Here is a 17090-nt window from a genome sequence, read left to right as displayed (position 1 = left end):
TGTGCCATTTTTCTGACGTAAAGCTGTGACACCAGCATCATTCTTCTTAAGTTAGTATTGCTTTAGAGTGAGCTATTTTTCATGTCATGTACTTATCAGTTGATGCGTCCTCACCTGCCTGCAATGATTGCAGAACGCTGTGGATGGCTCGTCAAAACACGAGAGAAACATACACAGAGACAATCAGATCTTGTGGGGGAATAAGGACAGAATGGCCACCCTCTCTCTAGTGGGGAGAGTGCCCTGTCTCCATTCCCAAGCAGATTTTTATTGAAAAAACAAACTTGGTTTGTGGATTCACAGTCTGGCAGAAAAGATCAAAAGATGTAGGTGACTTACAAAGGTGCAGACCAAACTCCTGCTGTGATTCTGGGCAAAGTTTGGGGTCTTTAACATATGAAAGGACTACAGGTTCCAAAGGTTTCCTGCCTGTGCCTTTAAATTCCAAGTTAATAACATCCTCCAGCAAACAGATCTCACAGGATCTTGCATATTCTACATCCCAGGCCTGATTATCCTGGGTTCGCCATTTCTGGTCTGGACTGCACCGCCCCTGCAGGCCTAAGAAGGGCAGAAGACAGAGGCAGCCAGGAGACTTGGATTTCTCACATCTAAGAACAAAGACTCAGGCTTTGACAAAGCCAAAGGGGCAAGGGTTGATGTCCATCACCCCTTCATTTCCACAGCTTCTTCCCTCAGGGCATTCCCACGTGATCGCGTCTGTCTTAGATTCATTCTCTTTCTTAGAGAATTGTTACCAGTCATTGACTGCTGACCATGCAAAAAGGAAGCCAGGCATTAGAACAGGCAGCGTTCATGCCAGGGAAATAAGTTTTGTCTCCTTAGTGGCTCCTGGTCCAGAGGTCTTTCACTCAGCCTAAGTCACGGGCGGGGGGGGGGGGGGGGGTGGTTACAGCTTCCTGAGACCAGGCAGGGTGGTCCCCAACACCTCCCCCTTTTTTAGTTATTAAAAACCCAATTGTTGTTAAGCCTGTGAAACCTGCTATTGGTGTTTATGGATGCAAATGACAAGAAAAGCAATATCTATATACATCATAAGGCACAAGTAAAAATTAAGACAAAAAGGAAATTCTGCAGGTTATTAACACCTAGATTCCTAAACTCAGTCCAAAAAACATATTTCAGATACAGGGGAAAAACTGGAGTAACAGATCTGATTACATTTCAATATTTGGGAGAATTACGTAGATTTCGGGAAAGGTAAATCACAAAGCAATCTGAGTATAGCGCTGGCCTGACTTCCTACAGAAGGATTTCTTCACAGGTGCAGTTCTGCTCACCGACTCATCCCCCACTGGTTTCTTACGTGGGTGTTGAGTTATATTTCCACGTCTAGCAGAGTGGTTTTTCATAATCAGTCTTATTTTTAATATATTTCCTGGATGGTCTTTAATACAATTGTGTGTTTTCTAATATTTAGTTATGGAGCCACAAACAAATAGAACAGGTATAACCAAACTTATTTCTATAAATACCTATATAATATTATAACATATCATATATACACACACATAGATATTTTATAGTTTTCACTATTTTTTTGATGAATATAGGTTCTACAGCAAAGTTCCTCTTTGTTTTTGTTCTGTTGTTTGTTACTTAGGTTGGTTTTATGTATTTTTTATCATTATTATTGGGTTTTATCTGTTTTATTAATATTTTAGCCCTAGTCGGGTAGCTCAGTTGGTTAGAATGTTGTCCCGATATGCCAAGTTTGTGGGTTCTATCCTCAGTCAGGGCACATACAAAACTCAACCACCGAATGCATAAATAAATGGAACAAGTTTGTCTCTCTCTTTCTCTCTCCCCCCCTCCCTGACACTCTCTTTCCCTTCCTCTCTCTCTAAAATCAATCAATAAAATAAAATAATACTTTAAAAGAGCTCGTCTCTGGTTTTGTTGATTTTCTTTATTCTAATTTTGTGTTTTATTTGTTTTCCTTTCTACTACTTTCTTTTTAACTAATTTTTGTTATTTCTTTATCCAAAGGTACTTGCAAACAGAATAACATGGTACCAAAAAATGCTTTAATTTAATTCTGTAATTTGTATAATGTATTAAAAACAGAATTCCAGGTTCAAATTCTTAGGCATCCATTCTTCAAATCAGTTGCTCTAATGTTCATCAGTATCGGTGGTATGCTCACTTTGTTTTGAAGACTTCTAAAATATTCCTTTTGGTTTTGAAATTTCTGAGGTAAGAGTGTATGTGTGTGTTATGTGGTCTTGTGATGTGTTCATCAGTTAGGATGCTTTTAAATCAGTCAAGTCTTTGTTTCCCAGGTTATGCTTGATCATTGGCCAAGGTCTGATTTGTGGTGAACTTGGTGAGAGATGCACTGTTTCTAAAAGGACAGAAATAGATTCCACAGAGGTGTGTGTGACACAGATGTGCCGCCAACATGACAGATGATTTTGCAGTCAACAGTGCTAAAGTATTAAATAAATGTTTGAGTACCTGCTATTTAAAATAAACAATGGTTGATATTTAAGATTCTACTTGGCCCTGGCCAAGTAGGTCAGTTCTTTCGAGCATTGTCCTGATATGCCAAGGTTGCAGGTTCAATTCCCAGTCAGGGCACATATAAGAATCAACCAATGAATGTATAAATAAGTGGAACAACAAATCCTCTCATCTCTTCTCTCTCTCTCTCTCTTGCAAATCAATAAATAAAAAAATTTAAAATAATTCTACTTAATTTTATATGGTATTACATTTAACAAAATCTGTGTATTCTTTCTTTATACAATGAGAACCTGATTCTTCAATGCCACAGGCAAACTCTGCAGTGGAAAATAAAATGAGAAATAAAATCAACACAAATCCCAAATTTATAATAGTAAGGAGATATTATTACTTTGTTTCTTTCTTCAAATCTGCAGGATTTCCCGCTCTATCTGAAATGAATTAACAGATAGTTGCCCTGGAATACTGTAGAGGACATATTAGGGCATCGCTGAGCTCTGGAGGATGTCATTGTTCCCACCCGGCGGCATCTCACAGCACTGACAGAATAGTTCATGCAGCACAAGTGTGTGTGAGGAGGCTGTTATTTGGTGCGGTTCTGAAAATGGCCGAGAGATCAGTAACGGCCCAGAGGCAGAGGTAACGGGTGCCTTAGAATAATAGAGAACACTCTGCCGGTGATGTGGTCGCTTCGCGGGGTGACAACGGAAGAACAGAAGGCAGGGAAAAGAACCGGAGAAGACACAGGGTCAGAGGAATAGGAAATGCACAGCGTGGGTGCGTGCGAACTTGGACCACTAGATGGCAGACTGCACTTTGAGATAAATTGGAATTTCCAGGGTTGGGGGTGGGGAACTATGGAGAAAATGATACACGACTTCAACTGAAAGCACTGCATTACATCAGCGGTAGTTCAGAGAGCACACGTTCTCATTTTTAGAGGCAACAGGGAGAGGGAACGGAGTGAGAATGGTGTGCAATCCCATCAGAAAACGCAGCTCTCTAGTCACACCCATCCCTCTCAACACCAGTGCTGGGCCTCCTACCCATGCGTGTAGCCTGTGGGAGCACGTACGTCCCCAAAAGACAACCATTTGTTGCCCCTGCTGTGCGCGGCAGCGGGTTGGGTGGTGCACAGGCTGCGTCCCGTGCATCTTCCAGGGGCCTCTGGACTCCCAGGCCATGGTCCCCCAGGAACACATTGTAAGTTTACAGGCTGAGCGAGCTGCATTTTTCTATCTGTCGTCCACACCGTGGTTTCTGTGATCTGGTCATGTGCATGAAGATGAAGACTTTTAAAAAAACATTTATAATAAGTAGTAGCGATTTTTGAGCAAAAATCTAGAAAACTCAAGCAGAGGAATATCTGAAAGTACCAGGCATCTGAATTCTGAGATTTTAAAATCTATTTTGAGGAGAAATAAAACACAGTCTAATTTAATGCCTTCATTTTAGCAGTTTTGAATCACCCATCCTCAGTGTGGAAAAACGGTTTTGTGTAACAGAGGATACTGTTGGTTCAAACGATATTAGTTGACAGTGTGTGGCAAACTTTGCAAAACACAGCAACGTGTACATTAACTTTTTAAATTTATTTTTATTGTAGAAAATATTTTAGGATGTTCTGGATAGAGTAGCGTGGTAATGCTGTGCTCGCCGTGTGAACGTTGTGTTAGCAGCCATCGCTCAAGGATTTGCAAAGTCAGGACAAGAGCCTCTTCTCCCACCCCCATCTAAATATGGAATTAGGTAAATTAGAATACTTTGTAAAACCAAATTTATTTATTTTTTTAAAGCTTTGGTGAGGGAATCGAGAGATTCCATTTTTTAAAAGAGTTTATTTATTTATTTTTAGAGAGGGAAGGGAGGGAGAAAGAGAGAGAAACATCAATGTGCAGTTGCTGGGGGCCGTGGCCTGCAACCCAGGCATTTGCCCTGACTGGGAATCGAACCTGCGATGCTTTGGTTCCCAGCCCACGCTCAACCCACTGAGCTATGCCAGCCAGGGCTCAAATTTATACTAATTACCATTTTGTAAGAAATGTTTTTTTTAACCACACTGAAGATAATCAGAAAAGATTTTTTTTCCTTAATGTTTCTCTCAAGTGTAGTACTTACAACAATTAAGGCTAGGTGGTTGCCATCTAATTCGAAAAACAAGAGCGATGTCTTTGTAATCGATATATTGCCAATGAGGAAGTTGTATGATCTTTCTTGTTAACCCAAGAGACTGACTGCACACACGAAAAGAGGAGAGAAAGTCTGATGGAGCGCGATTTCTTTCCTGCTTCATGAGCTCGAGTGATAACCTTAGAAGATGCAGCCTGGGCTTCAGCGGGCCCTGGCCCAGAACTAGGGCTCCCTGCAGGGAAACAGCTCCTCCTCCCTGAGGTGGGCGGGTGCGGCGGTGGGCGGGGTGCGGCGGTGGGCGGGGTGCCGCGGTGGGCGGGGTGAATGATGCTACTGGTTCTGCAGGCCCCAAGACCGGAAGGCCTAGTACCTGCTGGAGGCGTGCGAGGTCGGCTACCAACGCCTCGCAGGCATCCTGGCCCGCTGAGTACGAGTAGGTGGTTGGAAGTCTAGGTGGGAGCAGACAGGAGTGCTGGGTGGGGCAGGCTGACTGGGGCGCACGTGGGAGCCAGAGCTGCGGGGACTCCAGGGTAGCGCAGGAGATCCAGCAGGCGCGAGGACGTGGCAAAGAGGTTGTCACCCTGCGGGGGCCGCGCCTGGAGCAGGGAGACCCACCGGGACTTCCGGTTACCCTTGTGCAGCTGCACTGGCCTGGGAGCTAGAAAAAAGCCACTTCTGTCCTGCAGAGGATTAGTGTCTGGGCCCCCAGCAGGACCTTCCGGAGCCCATTCAGGACACAAAGGTACAGCTCCTCCCTCTCAGCCAGAAGATGATGAGCCAGCCCTCCGGTACCTCAGGCACCTTGTCCAGCATGGTGTGGTACACACACCAGATCCTCAGCCCCGAGGAGGTGCCCATGGTTCCAAGATGAGGGTCCTGGGGGCTCAGGCAGGCCTGTGGAGGCAGGGACATTGATAGTCTGCCTCTAAGGGCCAGGAAAGGAAGGTCACTCTGGCACCCTTGGTAGCCAGTATGGGGGTTGGGGGGACAGCTGTTTGTTCCCAAGGTACAAGTGGGCCAGGCTGGCCCTGATGTTCTCATCTTTGGGACCTGGAATTCCAGGATAGCCTGGCTGGCCAGGGGTCCAGGCACACTGGGGCTAATGAATCCAGCCCCCTCCCTTCCTGACTTGCCCCTTTCTCTTTTCTGCCAGGTGTCCCCTCAGTCACCCTCTTGTTACAGTAGACAGGGACCACTGGAGAGTCTTTTCCACTGACCAAGATGGTATAGGGGGAGGTTCTGACACTGAGCTCACCCAAAGCTAGAAAGATTGACAGGACCCCAGCGAGCCAACAGCCAGCAGAATAATTAGGTAGATAGAAGCCCTCCCCTCCCTATCCCTAGAAAAAAGGCATATTTTTCTATTAGGTATTGAATTTGCATGTTTTAAACATTGTTACATCGGACAAATGAAATCATTACTCTTTAGCTGGTGCAAACCTAATGCCTACCATTTTTAATAAGTATTTTGTCTTTTATAAAAAACATATTGATCTTAGTTTAAAGTTAAGTAAACTTATTTTTAACAAAAAAAGTCTTAAAAAAGATAACATATAAACCATTAAAATACTGAGAAATTTGAAGCTCTTCACTCTTTCTGTTTCCACAATTCCAGATTGTTATCCTACTGTACATGTTTTCTTTAACAGAACTGATTTATTTTGTTTTTAATAAATATAAACCTGACATTTTTATATTTAGAAATGCTTGAAGTAGTTGGTTTTTAATCTCAAAAATTTAGTTACTAAAATAGAAAAGGTATTTTGGTACAGTGTGCATATATGTGTAATTTTTATATATAGGTTCATAATTTTTCTATTTAAATGTTTTCTACAATTGTGGTGTTAGTTTTTGTTTTTTATAGTAATTAAGCCTTAATTCTTCTCATTTCCTTCGAAATACCTGAGGTAAAGTCATTTCAATTTTAGAAAGATGGACTATTTAAAATGCTGTTTTCCCTACCTGTAGCGAAATGGGCTATTCAGGCTAAATGGGAAATGAATATGTACAGTCTGTTATATGCTGATTGTTGTTACTGAACAAATGATTTAATGATGTTAAAAAAAATAATATACTGGAAGGAATAAAAAATAGGTTGGATGAAGCAGAGGACTAAAATCAGTGAATGGGAAGACAGAAAAAACACCCAATCAGAGCAGCAAAAATAAATAAATAAATAAAAAAGAATGAAAAAGAATTAGGCTATCTTAAGGAAACATTGGACAACATAAAGTACAGGAACATTCACATCGGAAGGGTTACCAGAAGAAGAAAGAGACCAAGGGATCAAGAACTTATCTGAAGAAACGCTGACTGAAAATTTCACCAAACTGGTGAAGGAAAAAGTCATACAAGTCCAGGATGTGCAGAGAGCCCCAAACAAGATGAACCAAAAGAGGCCCATACCAAGACACATCATGATTAAAATGACAAATGTTAAAGGCAAAGAGAGAATCTTAAAAGCAGCAAGAGAAAGGCAGCTAATTGTCTACAACAGAGGTGTTCCAACTTTTGGCATCTCTGGGCCACACTGAAAAAAGAAGAGTTGTCTTGGGCCACACATTAAATATACAACCACTAACAAAAACTGATGAGCAAAAAAAAAAAAGGTCTGTGCATAATTTTTGTGATATCCACTACCACAGATAAGCAAAAAAGTCTTCATATAATAACCTTAATTATGCAGCGGCCCTTCCAATAATCTTTTAAAATCATTGAGCAGGTCCCAAGCTTGTGATCACTAATATAGAAAATGTGCACATCTAAGTACTAACATGTCATTGATTTTTTAAAAATATTTTTTTATAGAAGTGAAAGAAAAGAGGGCAACATAAAACCAGTGAGATGTTCGACATTGTATCTGAGAAACTAGCGCATCAATATCTGGTTTGATAGAAGTCGCTGCAGTTCTCAGTGAGTTCTCAAGGTGCTCTTCAGGTGCTTTGGTTCCAATGTTACTCTTAATGTGTTTCATTCCTGAAAAGAGTGGCTTGCAAATGCAGGTGCTGCCGTATGGTGATGACATGAATAAGGTGTGATGTGAAGCCAGGGGTGTTTGTCTCTGGGAAGAGAGGACCTGTAAAAGTTTAGTAAAGAGACACGATCAAATTTTTCTTTAAGTTGAATGTCAGATTGCAGCTCTATGCTTTCCATTCGAAAATTGGCAGGTAACATATTTATGTCGACTGAAAATGGAGTCAAAAATGTAGCAAAATATTGATTATTTTCCCAGGAATCTTGAAATCTGTTTTCAAACTCTTGTATAAAATTGGAAAACAAGGCTGAATATTTTTTGCTGTTGGCAGGACTGTGTTTAGCCAATGTATCAAAATGCATAAAACTGGATCTGCTCATGTACTAATACACCAAGGATTTGGAGAAGGTAGCCCAGGAGTTCTGGCCACGATGGTGACATAGGTAGAAATGCTTCACTTCCTTGCACAACCAAAAGAAGGACAACATCAAGTTTAAAAACAAAAAAACAACCAGAACTGCCAGGTATTCAAAGTTCATTGAAGTCCAACAACCACGGAATTAAAGAAACATTCATCCAGACCGGTAGGAGGGGCAGAGACAAGCAGCTGAGGCAAGGAAGATGCACAGCCAAGGAAGTGGCTGGTGGACCAGTTGGTCCCACATTCATGGGCTGATAAGCGGGGAAGAACCACTGGGAAGTGAGACTGACCACAGAACCCAGGGTTTCAGCATGGGAAACTAAAGACTCAGACCCTCTGGGTGTAAAAGTCTGTGGGAGTGGTGGCAGTGGGAGAAACTTGCAGGGCCACAGGAGAGTCCATAGGAGAAAACGTCCATTTTTTTTCCTGTAAGATGACTCTAGTAGCACTTAGTTGTCTTTAATGCGTGTTAGTTGTCTTTAACAGTATAAACTGTTTCTTTAATGCCATTTGAAACAATTTTGTTAGACTGTATGGTGACAGCTGTCATGTCAGCGTGCATTATAAAAAAACTTGCCAAATTGGTGGATTTTCATGTAGCCATTTTAATATTGAAGATGGAAGAAAATATGCAACATTTTTTGGCATATTATGCTTTATTATTTCAAGAAAGAAGAATATGCAACTGCAACAAAAAGTTTTGTGCAGTGTGTGGAGAAGGTGCTGTGACTAATTGAACAAGTCTAAGCAGTTTGTGAAGTTTCATGCTAGAGATTTCTCTCTGAACAACACAGCATGGTTGGGTAGATCAGTTGAAGTTGATAGCAATCAAATCGAGACACTAACTGAAAACAGTCAATGTTACTCCCCGCAGGAGATAGCTGACATACTCAACATATCCAAAGCAATAAAGTTATTGGTGAAAACGAAAATTGTGTCTTATATTTTACAGAAAAAATCATATGGACTTTTTGGCCAACCGAATATTTAAAATCAAAGCAGAAAATGTGAGAAGGGGCACAGGAAATCCTTTGCTGGTACATTAGGGACATGAGGGAAAGCAAAGCAGGGAAATCTCTAAGACTGGATAAAAAGCAAAGTGGAGAAACACATTTCTTTTGCATTGGTGGGTATGAGGTACCCACCTTCCCCTCCCCTCCCCTCCCCTCCCCCTCCCTTGTCCCTCAGCATCCCCTTTCCTCTCCCCTCCCCACTCTTCCCCTCCTCATCTCCCTCCCCTTCCTCCACCCCACCTCCTTCCCTTCCTCTCCCGCTTTCCTTCTCTTTTCTCTCCCTCTCCCCCTTCCCCTTCCCCTATCCCACCCCTTCTCCCTCCACCTCCCCCTCCCCCTCCCCCTCCATCACAGCAGCCAATCCTGGCAGGCACAAGAGTGTGTAAAGAGGGCAGGTGAGTCAGATTTTCCCCAATTTGTTTATGTTTATATGGATGAGCTTATAAACTGTTTCTAATTCTTATTATTTTAAACAAAATGCTCCATTAAATGCCTTCATTTGTAGTGATTTAAGTGTATTTGAGTATTTAATTAGGGTAGATTTGTAGAATTAGCTGACTTAAATGAAGATTTAGCAAAATTTACCTTGTGGTGGAGGTTACCAAACTGCTTCTGTCCCATTTTTAGGGCAAATGTGTAACCTTTCTAACTTACTTTGATAACAAGTGTGACTTATGTTTCTGAAAGCACTGCTCTATTGGGATCTGTGATGCCAGGCCTGCTCTGTGTGGGAGACAAAGGCCTGTGTTAGGGCACCTCGTCACACAGAGCCACCTGGAGAAGAGTGACTGTAGATATTTATTTCGTGGTGGTGAAATAAAGAAAACTTACAGCACAATTGTCTTATAAAAGTTTTTATTATTTAAACCTGGTTCATTTGTTTATGTTTTAATTTTAATTTTTCAATTACATTTATTTAATTTCTTCTTTGAATCAATTTAAAAAGAGGAGATCTGTAATTAGCACTTAAATTCACAAGTGATTTAAATTATCCATTTGGAAGCAAAAACTATTGGTAATTTTGAGATCATAGTATTTTAACATTACCTCTCAAGGATCTGAATGGATCATTTCTTTACTGTGGTGAAATGTACATAAAATACTTTTTTTCTTGCCTAATTGTTCTGCCCGGAACTCAGTACGATGCTGAGTAAGAATGGTGCGAGCGGGCACCTTCATCTTGTTCCTGATCTTACTTAGAGCAGCTCTCGGGCTTCGGTCAAGCTCAGTCTCAGTTGTGGGCCTGTCGTACGTGGGCTTTGTTATGTTTAGATGTGCTCACTCTGTGCCCAACTGGGTGTGAGTTTTTATCATGAGAGGATGGTGAATTTTGTCAAATGCTTTTATCGCATCTCTTGGGATAATCATATTATTTTTGTCTTTTATTTTGTTGTTGTGGGATAGTATGTTTATTGATTTGCATATGTTGACTTCTTGCATCCCAGGAATAAATCCCACTTGGTCAGAATGTATAATCCTTTCCATGTGCTACTGAATTTAGTTTGCTAGTATTCTGTTGAGGATTTTTGCCTCCATATTCATCAAAAGTATTCATCTGTAGTTTTATTTTCTTGTAGTGTCTTTTCTGGCTTTAGTATTGAGGTAATGCTGGCCTCTTACAATGACTTTGGAAATATTAACTGTTTAGGGTTTTTTTTAAGATTTTTATAAAGATTGATGTTAATTATTCTTAAATATTTGGTAGAATTCACCAGTGAAACCATCTAATACTGGGATTTTTAATGTTTGGTGCTTTTTTAATTACTGTTTTAAGCTCTTTATTTGTTATAGATTGGTTCAAATTTCTTTCTTTTTAAGATTTTATTTATTTTTAGACAGAGGAAAAGGGAGGGAGAAAAAGGAGAGAAACATTAATGTGTGGTTGCCTCTCATGCGCTCCCTACTGGGGACCTAGCCTACAACCCAGGCTGTGCCCTGACTGGGAATCTAACCTGCAACCCTTTGGTTCACAGGCCAGCACTCAATCCACTGAGCCACACCAGTCAGGGCCACATTTTCTATTTCTTTATTACTCGGTTTCGCTAGGTTGCATGTTTCTAAAAACGTATTCATTATATCTAAGTTAAGGTTCAGGGTAATGTGCTTAATATGAGAAAACAAGGTCTAGTCGGATGGGGCAAGTAGCCTCTTCAGGGCCACCTGCATGTCTTTGTTTCTCAGACAGTAAACGAGAGGGTTCAGGCTGGGTGTTAGGATGGAGTAAAACACAGACAGTAGTCGTCCTTGAGTGGGAGAGTATTGAGAAGTAGGTCTCAGGTAAGCAACACTCCCAGTGACATAAAACAGAGTAACAGTGGCAAGATGAGAGGAGCAGGTGGAGAAGGCCTTCCCACGGCCCCTGGCAGAGTGGATCTGAGCGATGGCAGAGATGATGACAGCATAGGAGGCGACGGTGAGGGCGAAGGCACTGAGAATGATGCACCCACCCACTGCAAATCCCACTTCCTCGTGGGTGTGGAAGTCACTGCAGGAGAGCCTCATGAGGGGGGAGCTGTCACAGAAAAAGTGGTCGACCACGTTGGGTCCGCAGAACAGAAGGGAGAAGGTGTTGGCGGTGTGGAAAACAGCATAGAGAGCTCCGCTCAGCCAGGCCATGGTGACAAGCTCTGCACACAGCTTTCTACTCATAATGACGCCATAGAGGAGAGGCTTGTGGATGGCTAGACAGCGGTCATAGGCCATGGACGTAAGCAAGAAACACTCGGAAGCACACAGCATGACAAATAAGAAGAGCTGAGCCACACACTCCCAAAAGGAAATGAGGTTGGAACCCACGAGGGAATTGACCAGTGCCTTGGGGATGGTGACCGAGGTGTAGCACATGTCCAAGAAGGACAGATTCTGCAGGAAGAAGTACATGGGGGTGTGGAGGCGGCTGTCTCTGGTCACAGCTGCGATGATGGACATGTTCCCGAGGAGGGAAAAGAGGTAGATGAAGAGGAAAACTGAGATGCTCACGAACCTCAGTTCAGGTGTATCTGAGAAGCCTTTGAGAATAAATTCAGTCACACTGGTCTCATTTCTCATTTCCCTTTCAAGTCAGAGGAAGAGAGAATGAAGGGACAGTCAAGAGAGCTATGGTCTTTGTGACACTGTGAAACACACGATCGCAGAGCGGACCAGAGAGGCAGTCACAGTGAACCAGGTCCTCACCATAGTTCATGAGTCCACTCCCTCTTCTTTCCTCTCCTGCTGCTTCTCTGAGAAGTCTAAGCAGTAACCAATTCTAAATAAGTGAAAGAGAAAAAAACATGTATTTATTAAGATACTGGTTATATGCATGCACCATAAATAACAAGCTTTGAAATGATTTACATTTCTTTTTTAAAAGATTTTATTTATTTATTTATAGAGAGAAGGGAAGGGAAGGAGAAAGAGGGAGAGAAAGAAACATCGATGTGTGGTTGCCTCTCACACACCCTGCACTGCGAACCTGGCCTGAAGCCCAGGCATGTGCCCTGACTGGGAATCGAACCAGTGACCCTTTGGTTCCCAGGCCCACGCTCAATCCATTGAGCTACACCAGCCAGGCTGATTTACATTTCTTAATGTACAAGATGAAATAGTCTCATTCCCCCATTAATTACCTTCTCAACAATGGCTGCATTCACTGCAGTAGGTACACAGAGTTCATACAAAGAGGGTAAACCAGGTAAATGGCTGTCACATGAAAGCTTACAGAGGTTGAGCAGATAACGTGAGTGTCTGAGCAGGTTAGGAGCAGGTGGTTATGGGATTGTGAAGGGTTACCTGTATGCAGTTTTAGGTATCGGTGTCAAATCTTCAAATTTTTTTTCAGTAAAAATAAATGTTCTAATTTTAGCACAAATGTCAACTAGAACAATGGTGACCTGAGTCTGGCCCAGTGGCCGCTGTGGCGTGCATGAATATATTTAGTCCCTGCGGCATCCCTCACAGGAGAAGCAGTGCTAGGCTATGATCTTGAAAGTCATGATACTGAGACTTATTCTGGGGAAACATGTGAGACTGTGCCTTGAATACGGACAGACAGGGGGCCTTGTCTCGGGACCCGCCAGGACCAAGCCAGTCTTTGTCAGCAGCCCTGAAGTGGACGGGGGCTCCTCACTCGCCCTTCCCTTGGGAAGCAGCAACAGGACCCCCACAGGACCTAGCACTTTAAGTAAGAACAAGAAACTGAGTGTGGAGGGAAGGGCTCTGAGCTGAGGAAGACAGTCCACTGGCCCTCATGAGTCAAACAAAGGGAAATTGTCCCTCGGAATTCAGAGACCATCACCGAGAGTGTGTATGTAACACAACTGTCCCGTAAAAACCAGCTGGGACCCATGTAGATTTGATTTTTAAAACTTCCATTTAAATGTTCTTTTGAATGTGTCTGTCACCTGTACAACTTCCATTGTGCATATGTATGGTTTGTGTTGTTATAAGTAAATTGATTTTAAAAATTAAAAAAAAATTTATCAGCCATGACAAAATATTTTTATGACCTAAACAGCTCTATCAATCTTTGTATGCAAAAAATTAAGGTTATTTCTGGAAATGGGATATTGTCTTTTTCCAAAAGTTAAAATGAATACTGAATACACATTGGCTTTATTATCACTTTAAGATATAAACACTTTAAGAAATAAAATGTGGTCAAAATGATGGCAAGAACTAACTGAAGAGTTCCATTGCACTCACCGCTTCACAGAGATGTGCAGGCCTGAGGAGAGGAGGCCTGCTGGGGCTCCGTGACGGGGAGCACCGACAGGGCGGGGTGAACACGGGAACCATGTTGTTTCTGTTCGGGAGGCTAACGTCCTAGGTAAAGGTGTTGGCAGGGTTGGTCTCTTCTGAAATCTCTATCCTTGGTTTAGATGTGAAGTGGGATGGGAAGAAGCCGGGAAAATTCTCGGGCAGGTGGAATTAGGAAACCAAGGCAAGAACATTGGACAAAGACAGACAATTTGAACTGGCAGTGAATCTCAAGACCTCATCTTCTCCAAGCAAGGACACTTGCAAGCAAATGGTTTAAACTTCTCTCCAACCAGCGCATAAATAGCTTAAATCATGCCGAGTGGGGAGATAGAGAAAAGAGATCCAATTAGTGCCATTTGTGACAGCTAAACCCAAGGACAGATGAAGTCAGGGGAACAAATTATAAAAACCAGCTAGAGCCAGGCAGACCTGAGAGCAAAGTAAAGCAGTGAAGTCGGCCAGGGAGTAATATCAGCCTCCATTAGGTACTCATTTTGATGCATTGGCACATTAAAAATGTACCTGGAAAGCTGATGAATATTCTGCTGAAACCCTCCCCTAAGGTTCTGGCCCACAGAGGAGAGAGAAAAAACCCTGGAGACAAAGAATACCAGCGCCGGCTCTCTGTAGAGCATTCCTGTGCCCTGCCTCAGACATGAACTTCTTACTTTCTGCCTCCTGAACTCTAAGGGACACCGTGACACTCGCAACCAGAGGGGCAGTGGGCAGTGGCAGCCCAACCTGGGCCAACCCCCGCGCCCATCTGCAAGGCCCCCTGGTCTCTGACTCTCCTAGAGAGCCAAAGAGCCCAGCCTAGGCTCTCGCCTATTGCTTTCTCCACCCTAAGTCCTTCCTTTGTTTCACTGTTCCCGGCTTTTAGAACGTGCTCTCAAAGTCACCTGGGCTCGCATGGTGAAATCTTTCCCACACCAAATCAGGAACCCACACACCGTAGGCCGGCCTGCAACAGACCCGCTCGGGGCCAGGCCCCCACCCAGTGACAGACGAACATCTTCTCCCTGTGTCTCTCACCGTGGGATTTATCTCTCCATGTGTCAACTTCCCTCTTCTTAGAAGCACACAAGTCGTAGTGGCTCTGAGCCCAGTGCAATGACCTCATTTTAATTAACTTCATTATTTCTTTAAAGGCTCTTTCCCCAAGTTAAGTCACATTCGGAGGTCCTGGGGTTAGGGTTTCAACATAATTTTGGAGGGGATACAATGCAAATGATGACAGCCAATAAGAAAAATAGTAGATTTGGGGGGAGGAGACCAGGGGAGAGGTAGGCTGCTGGGAGGATCCTTCCATCTGCCTGCAGTGACAGTGTCTCTTGAGAAGAGAGAGAAGACAGACCTCCTCACATTGGCTGGTGTTCCCTCAAGTACCTTCCCGGCAAGAGTCACTCAGAGTAACAAGAACAGTTCCCTGATTTACTCTAATGGCCCCTCAGTGGGAATAGTGGAATCACTATACTTTGGGTGTCTAAGACCATCGCCTCAGGGTGGCCTGGTTTCAAACTCAGCTAAAAATCTTCACAGGCCACCTAAACTCTAAGCATAGTTAGCTCATCACTTATGTTAAGAAAATTAGTTATACTTTTGTTTGAAATTTGTCTTGACAGTCAGTGAAGGTGAGAATCAAGCTCTGGATTTCTTCATTTGCCCAGTGAAGGAGCTGTGACCCAATGACCCTGGGGTCCCACAGAGACAGGCTCAGGCGGTGAGTTAGAGTCACACAGGATGTGCCAGAGCCACCACGGGGAAGCGGGAAGCTCACCTTTGGTCCTTCTGGCTTCCTCCACGCCCCCCCCCCCCCCCCCCCCCGGCCCTGCCCACTGCTCAGTTGCCTTCCACTGAGCTGACAGACACCTGCTGCCACCACCCTCGTCTACCACCAGCTCAGGTGTTATCTCTCCCCAAAAGCTGGATTTATAACAGTGTTTGCATCTCAGTGAAAGGTGCTTACCTCTGTTCCAGCCATTCAGGCATGAAGGCATGGGCATCAATTATGTTTCAAAAATAAAATAAATATCTCCCTGACAAGCTGCATACAGTCTGCCCTTTGTTAATCTGATGAATCTCTGGGCTTGCATAGCACTGAACTGGGTGTTTTTATTACAAGCAGGTTAGCAGGCAGTGCATTTGTTCCCTGGTGCTAATGGGCTGGTGCAACCAATGCCGCCTATGCAAATGCAAGCTTTGAATCTGTCATCTCTCAAAATACTGAGTGTAGAATTGTACTGTGTTTGCTCAGACCATAGTGCATCTTGAGAGGTGACCTGGTGAGCTTCCCAGATGCGTTAGGGACTCACAGAGGACTCAACACAGGCTGTTATCCTGCAGTGACCGCAGCCTGACCCAGCCCAGCCCAGCCTCTCCCCACTAGGGTCACTGCCTCACGAACCAGGCAGAAATAAAGTGCATGTCTTGCCCATGTTTCAGGAGGAAACAGATGACACAGATAAAATAGCAAACATATCTGCAACTGTTTCTTGAACGACTGACTACTCAAAAGCAGGTAGGACTAAATATGGAAAAGATAACAAAAACACAGAGCCACACACTCCCGGCACAGAGGAGAATTGCTAACTATGTATGCCTTGAAACAACATATAAAGAATAATGTATGTTCACTGCCTCGTAGCTGCACACCTGCTTGTGTGAGCCTGCTTTATTTCAGGAGCGATGTTTGGCTCTCTACATGAGCACCCTCACTTCCAGTCTTTCCCTTTCCACTTATTTTTTGTGGCATCAGAAAAACACAGAATTTATGCTGTGTTTTGCTGTGAATTGTGAAAAAAGTATTATCCCTGTGGCCAAATGTTATGTGACAAGTATCTGTAAGATCAAAGTCTTTTTAAAAATTTTTATTTAGCAAAAAAAATATTTGGGGTTTAACACAATGAAGAAGCATCATTGGAGACATAGAGATAATATTATGCTTTCTGCCTCTCAAGGACCCAGAATGTGTTATATTATAATGTCATATAATGTGATACACTGTAAAGGTACATAACATTATTTTTATAAAATATACCCAGTTACTAATATACTCAATATTAAGTCAATATTAATAATTGTGCAGATATATATGTGTATGTACATACAGAGAATAATTACTATGTGTGTGCCTTTGAAGTGCATTGTAAAGACTTGACAGGCAGAAATGACGCAAACACCCACACACCAGTCTGTCTCTGCCTAGATAGCAGATGGTGTGGGCTACAGCTCCTGTGGAAGTTTAGACAACAGTGAATACATTTTAAACTGAGTCATTGATGAAGTAAATATTTAAGTGGCCATATGGAGAATGGGGAAGCTTTTG

At 42.9% G+C, this 17090-nt stretch overlaps 1 protein-coding gene across 1 annotated transcript; it reads right to left on the bottom strand.

The window, feature by feature from the left end:
- Nucleotides 1-11001: 11001 nt before the first annotated feature.
- On the bottom strand, nucleotides 11002-12267 carry LOC114510374 (olfactory receptor 1044-like). Its single transcript, XM_028528990.2, has one exon. It carries the CDS (start codon nucleotides 12071-12073, stop codon nucleotides 11150-11152), a length of 924 nt encoding a protein of 307 aa, XP_028384791.2. The 5' UTR covers nucleotides 12074-12267; the 3' UTR covers nucleotides 11002-11149.
- Between the last annotated feature and the right edge of the window lie 4823 nt (nucleotides 12268-17090).

The sequence above is a fragment of the Phyllostomus discolor genome, chromosome 13 (genome assembly GCF_004126475.2).
Source record: "Phyllostomus discolor isolate MPI-MPIP mPhyDis1 chromosome 13, mPhyDis1.pri.v3, whole genome shotgun sequence".
In the NCBI taxonomy this organism is placed as follows: domain Eukaryota; kingdom Metazoa; phylum Chordata; class Mammalia; order Chiroptera; family Phyllostomidae; genus Phyllostomus; species Phyllostomus discolor.
The sequence above is the reverse complement of the archived record's forward strand: the minus strand, read 5'-3'. Positions and strand labels throughout refer to the sequence as shown.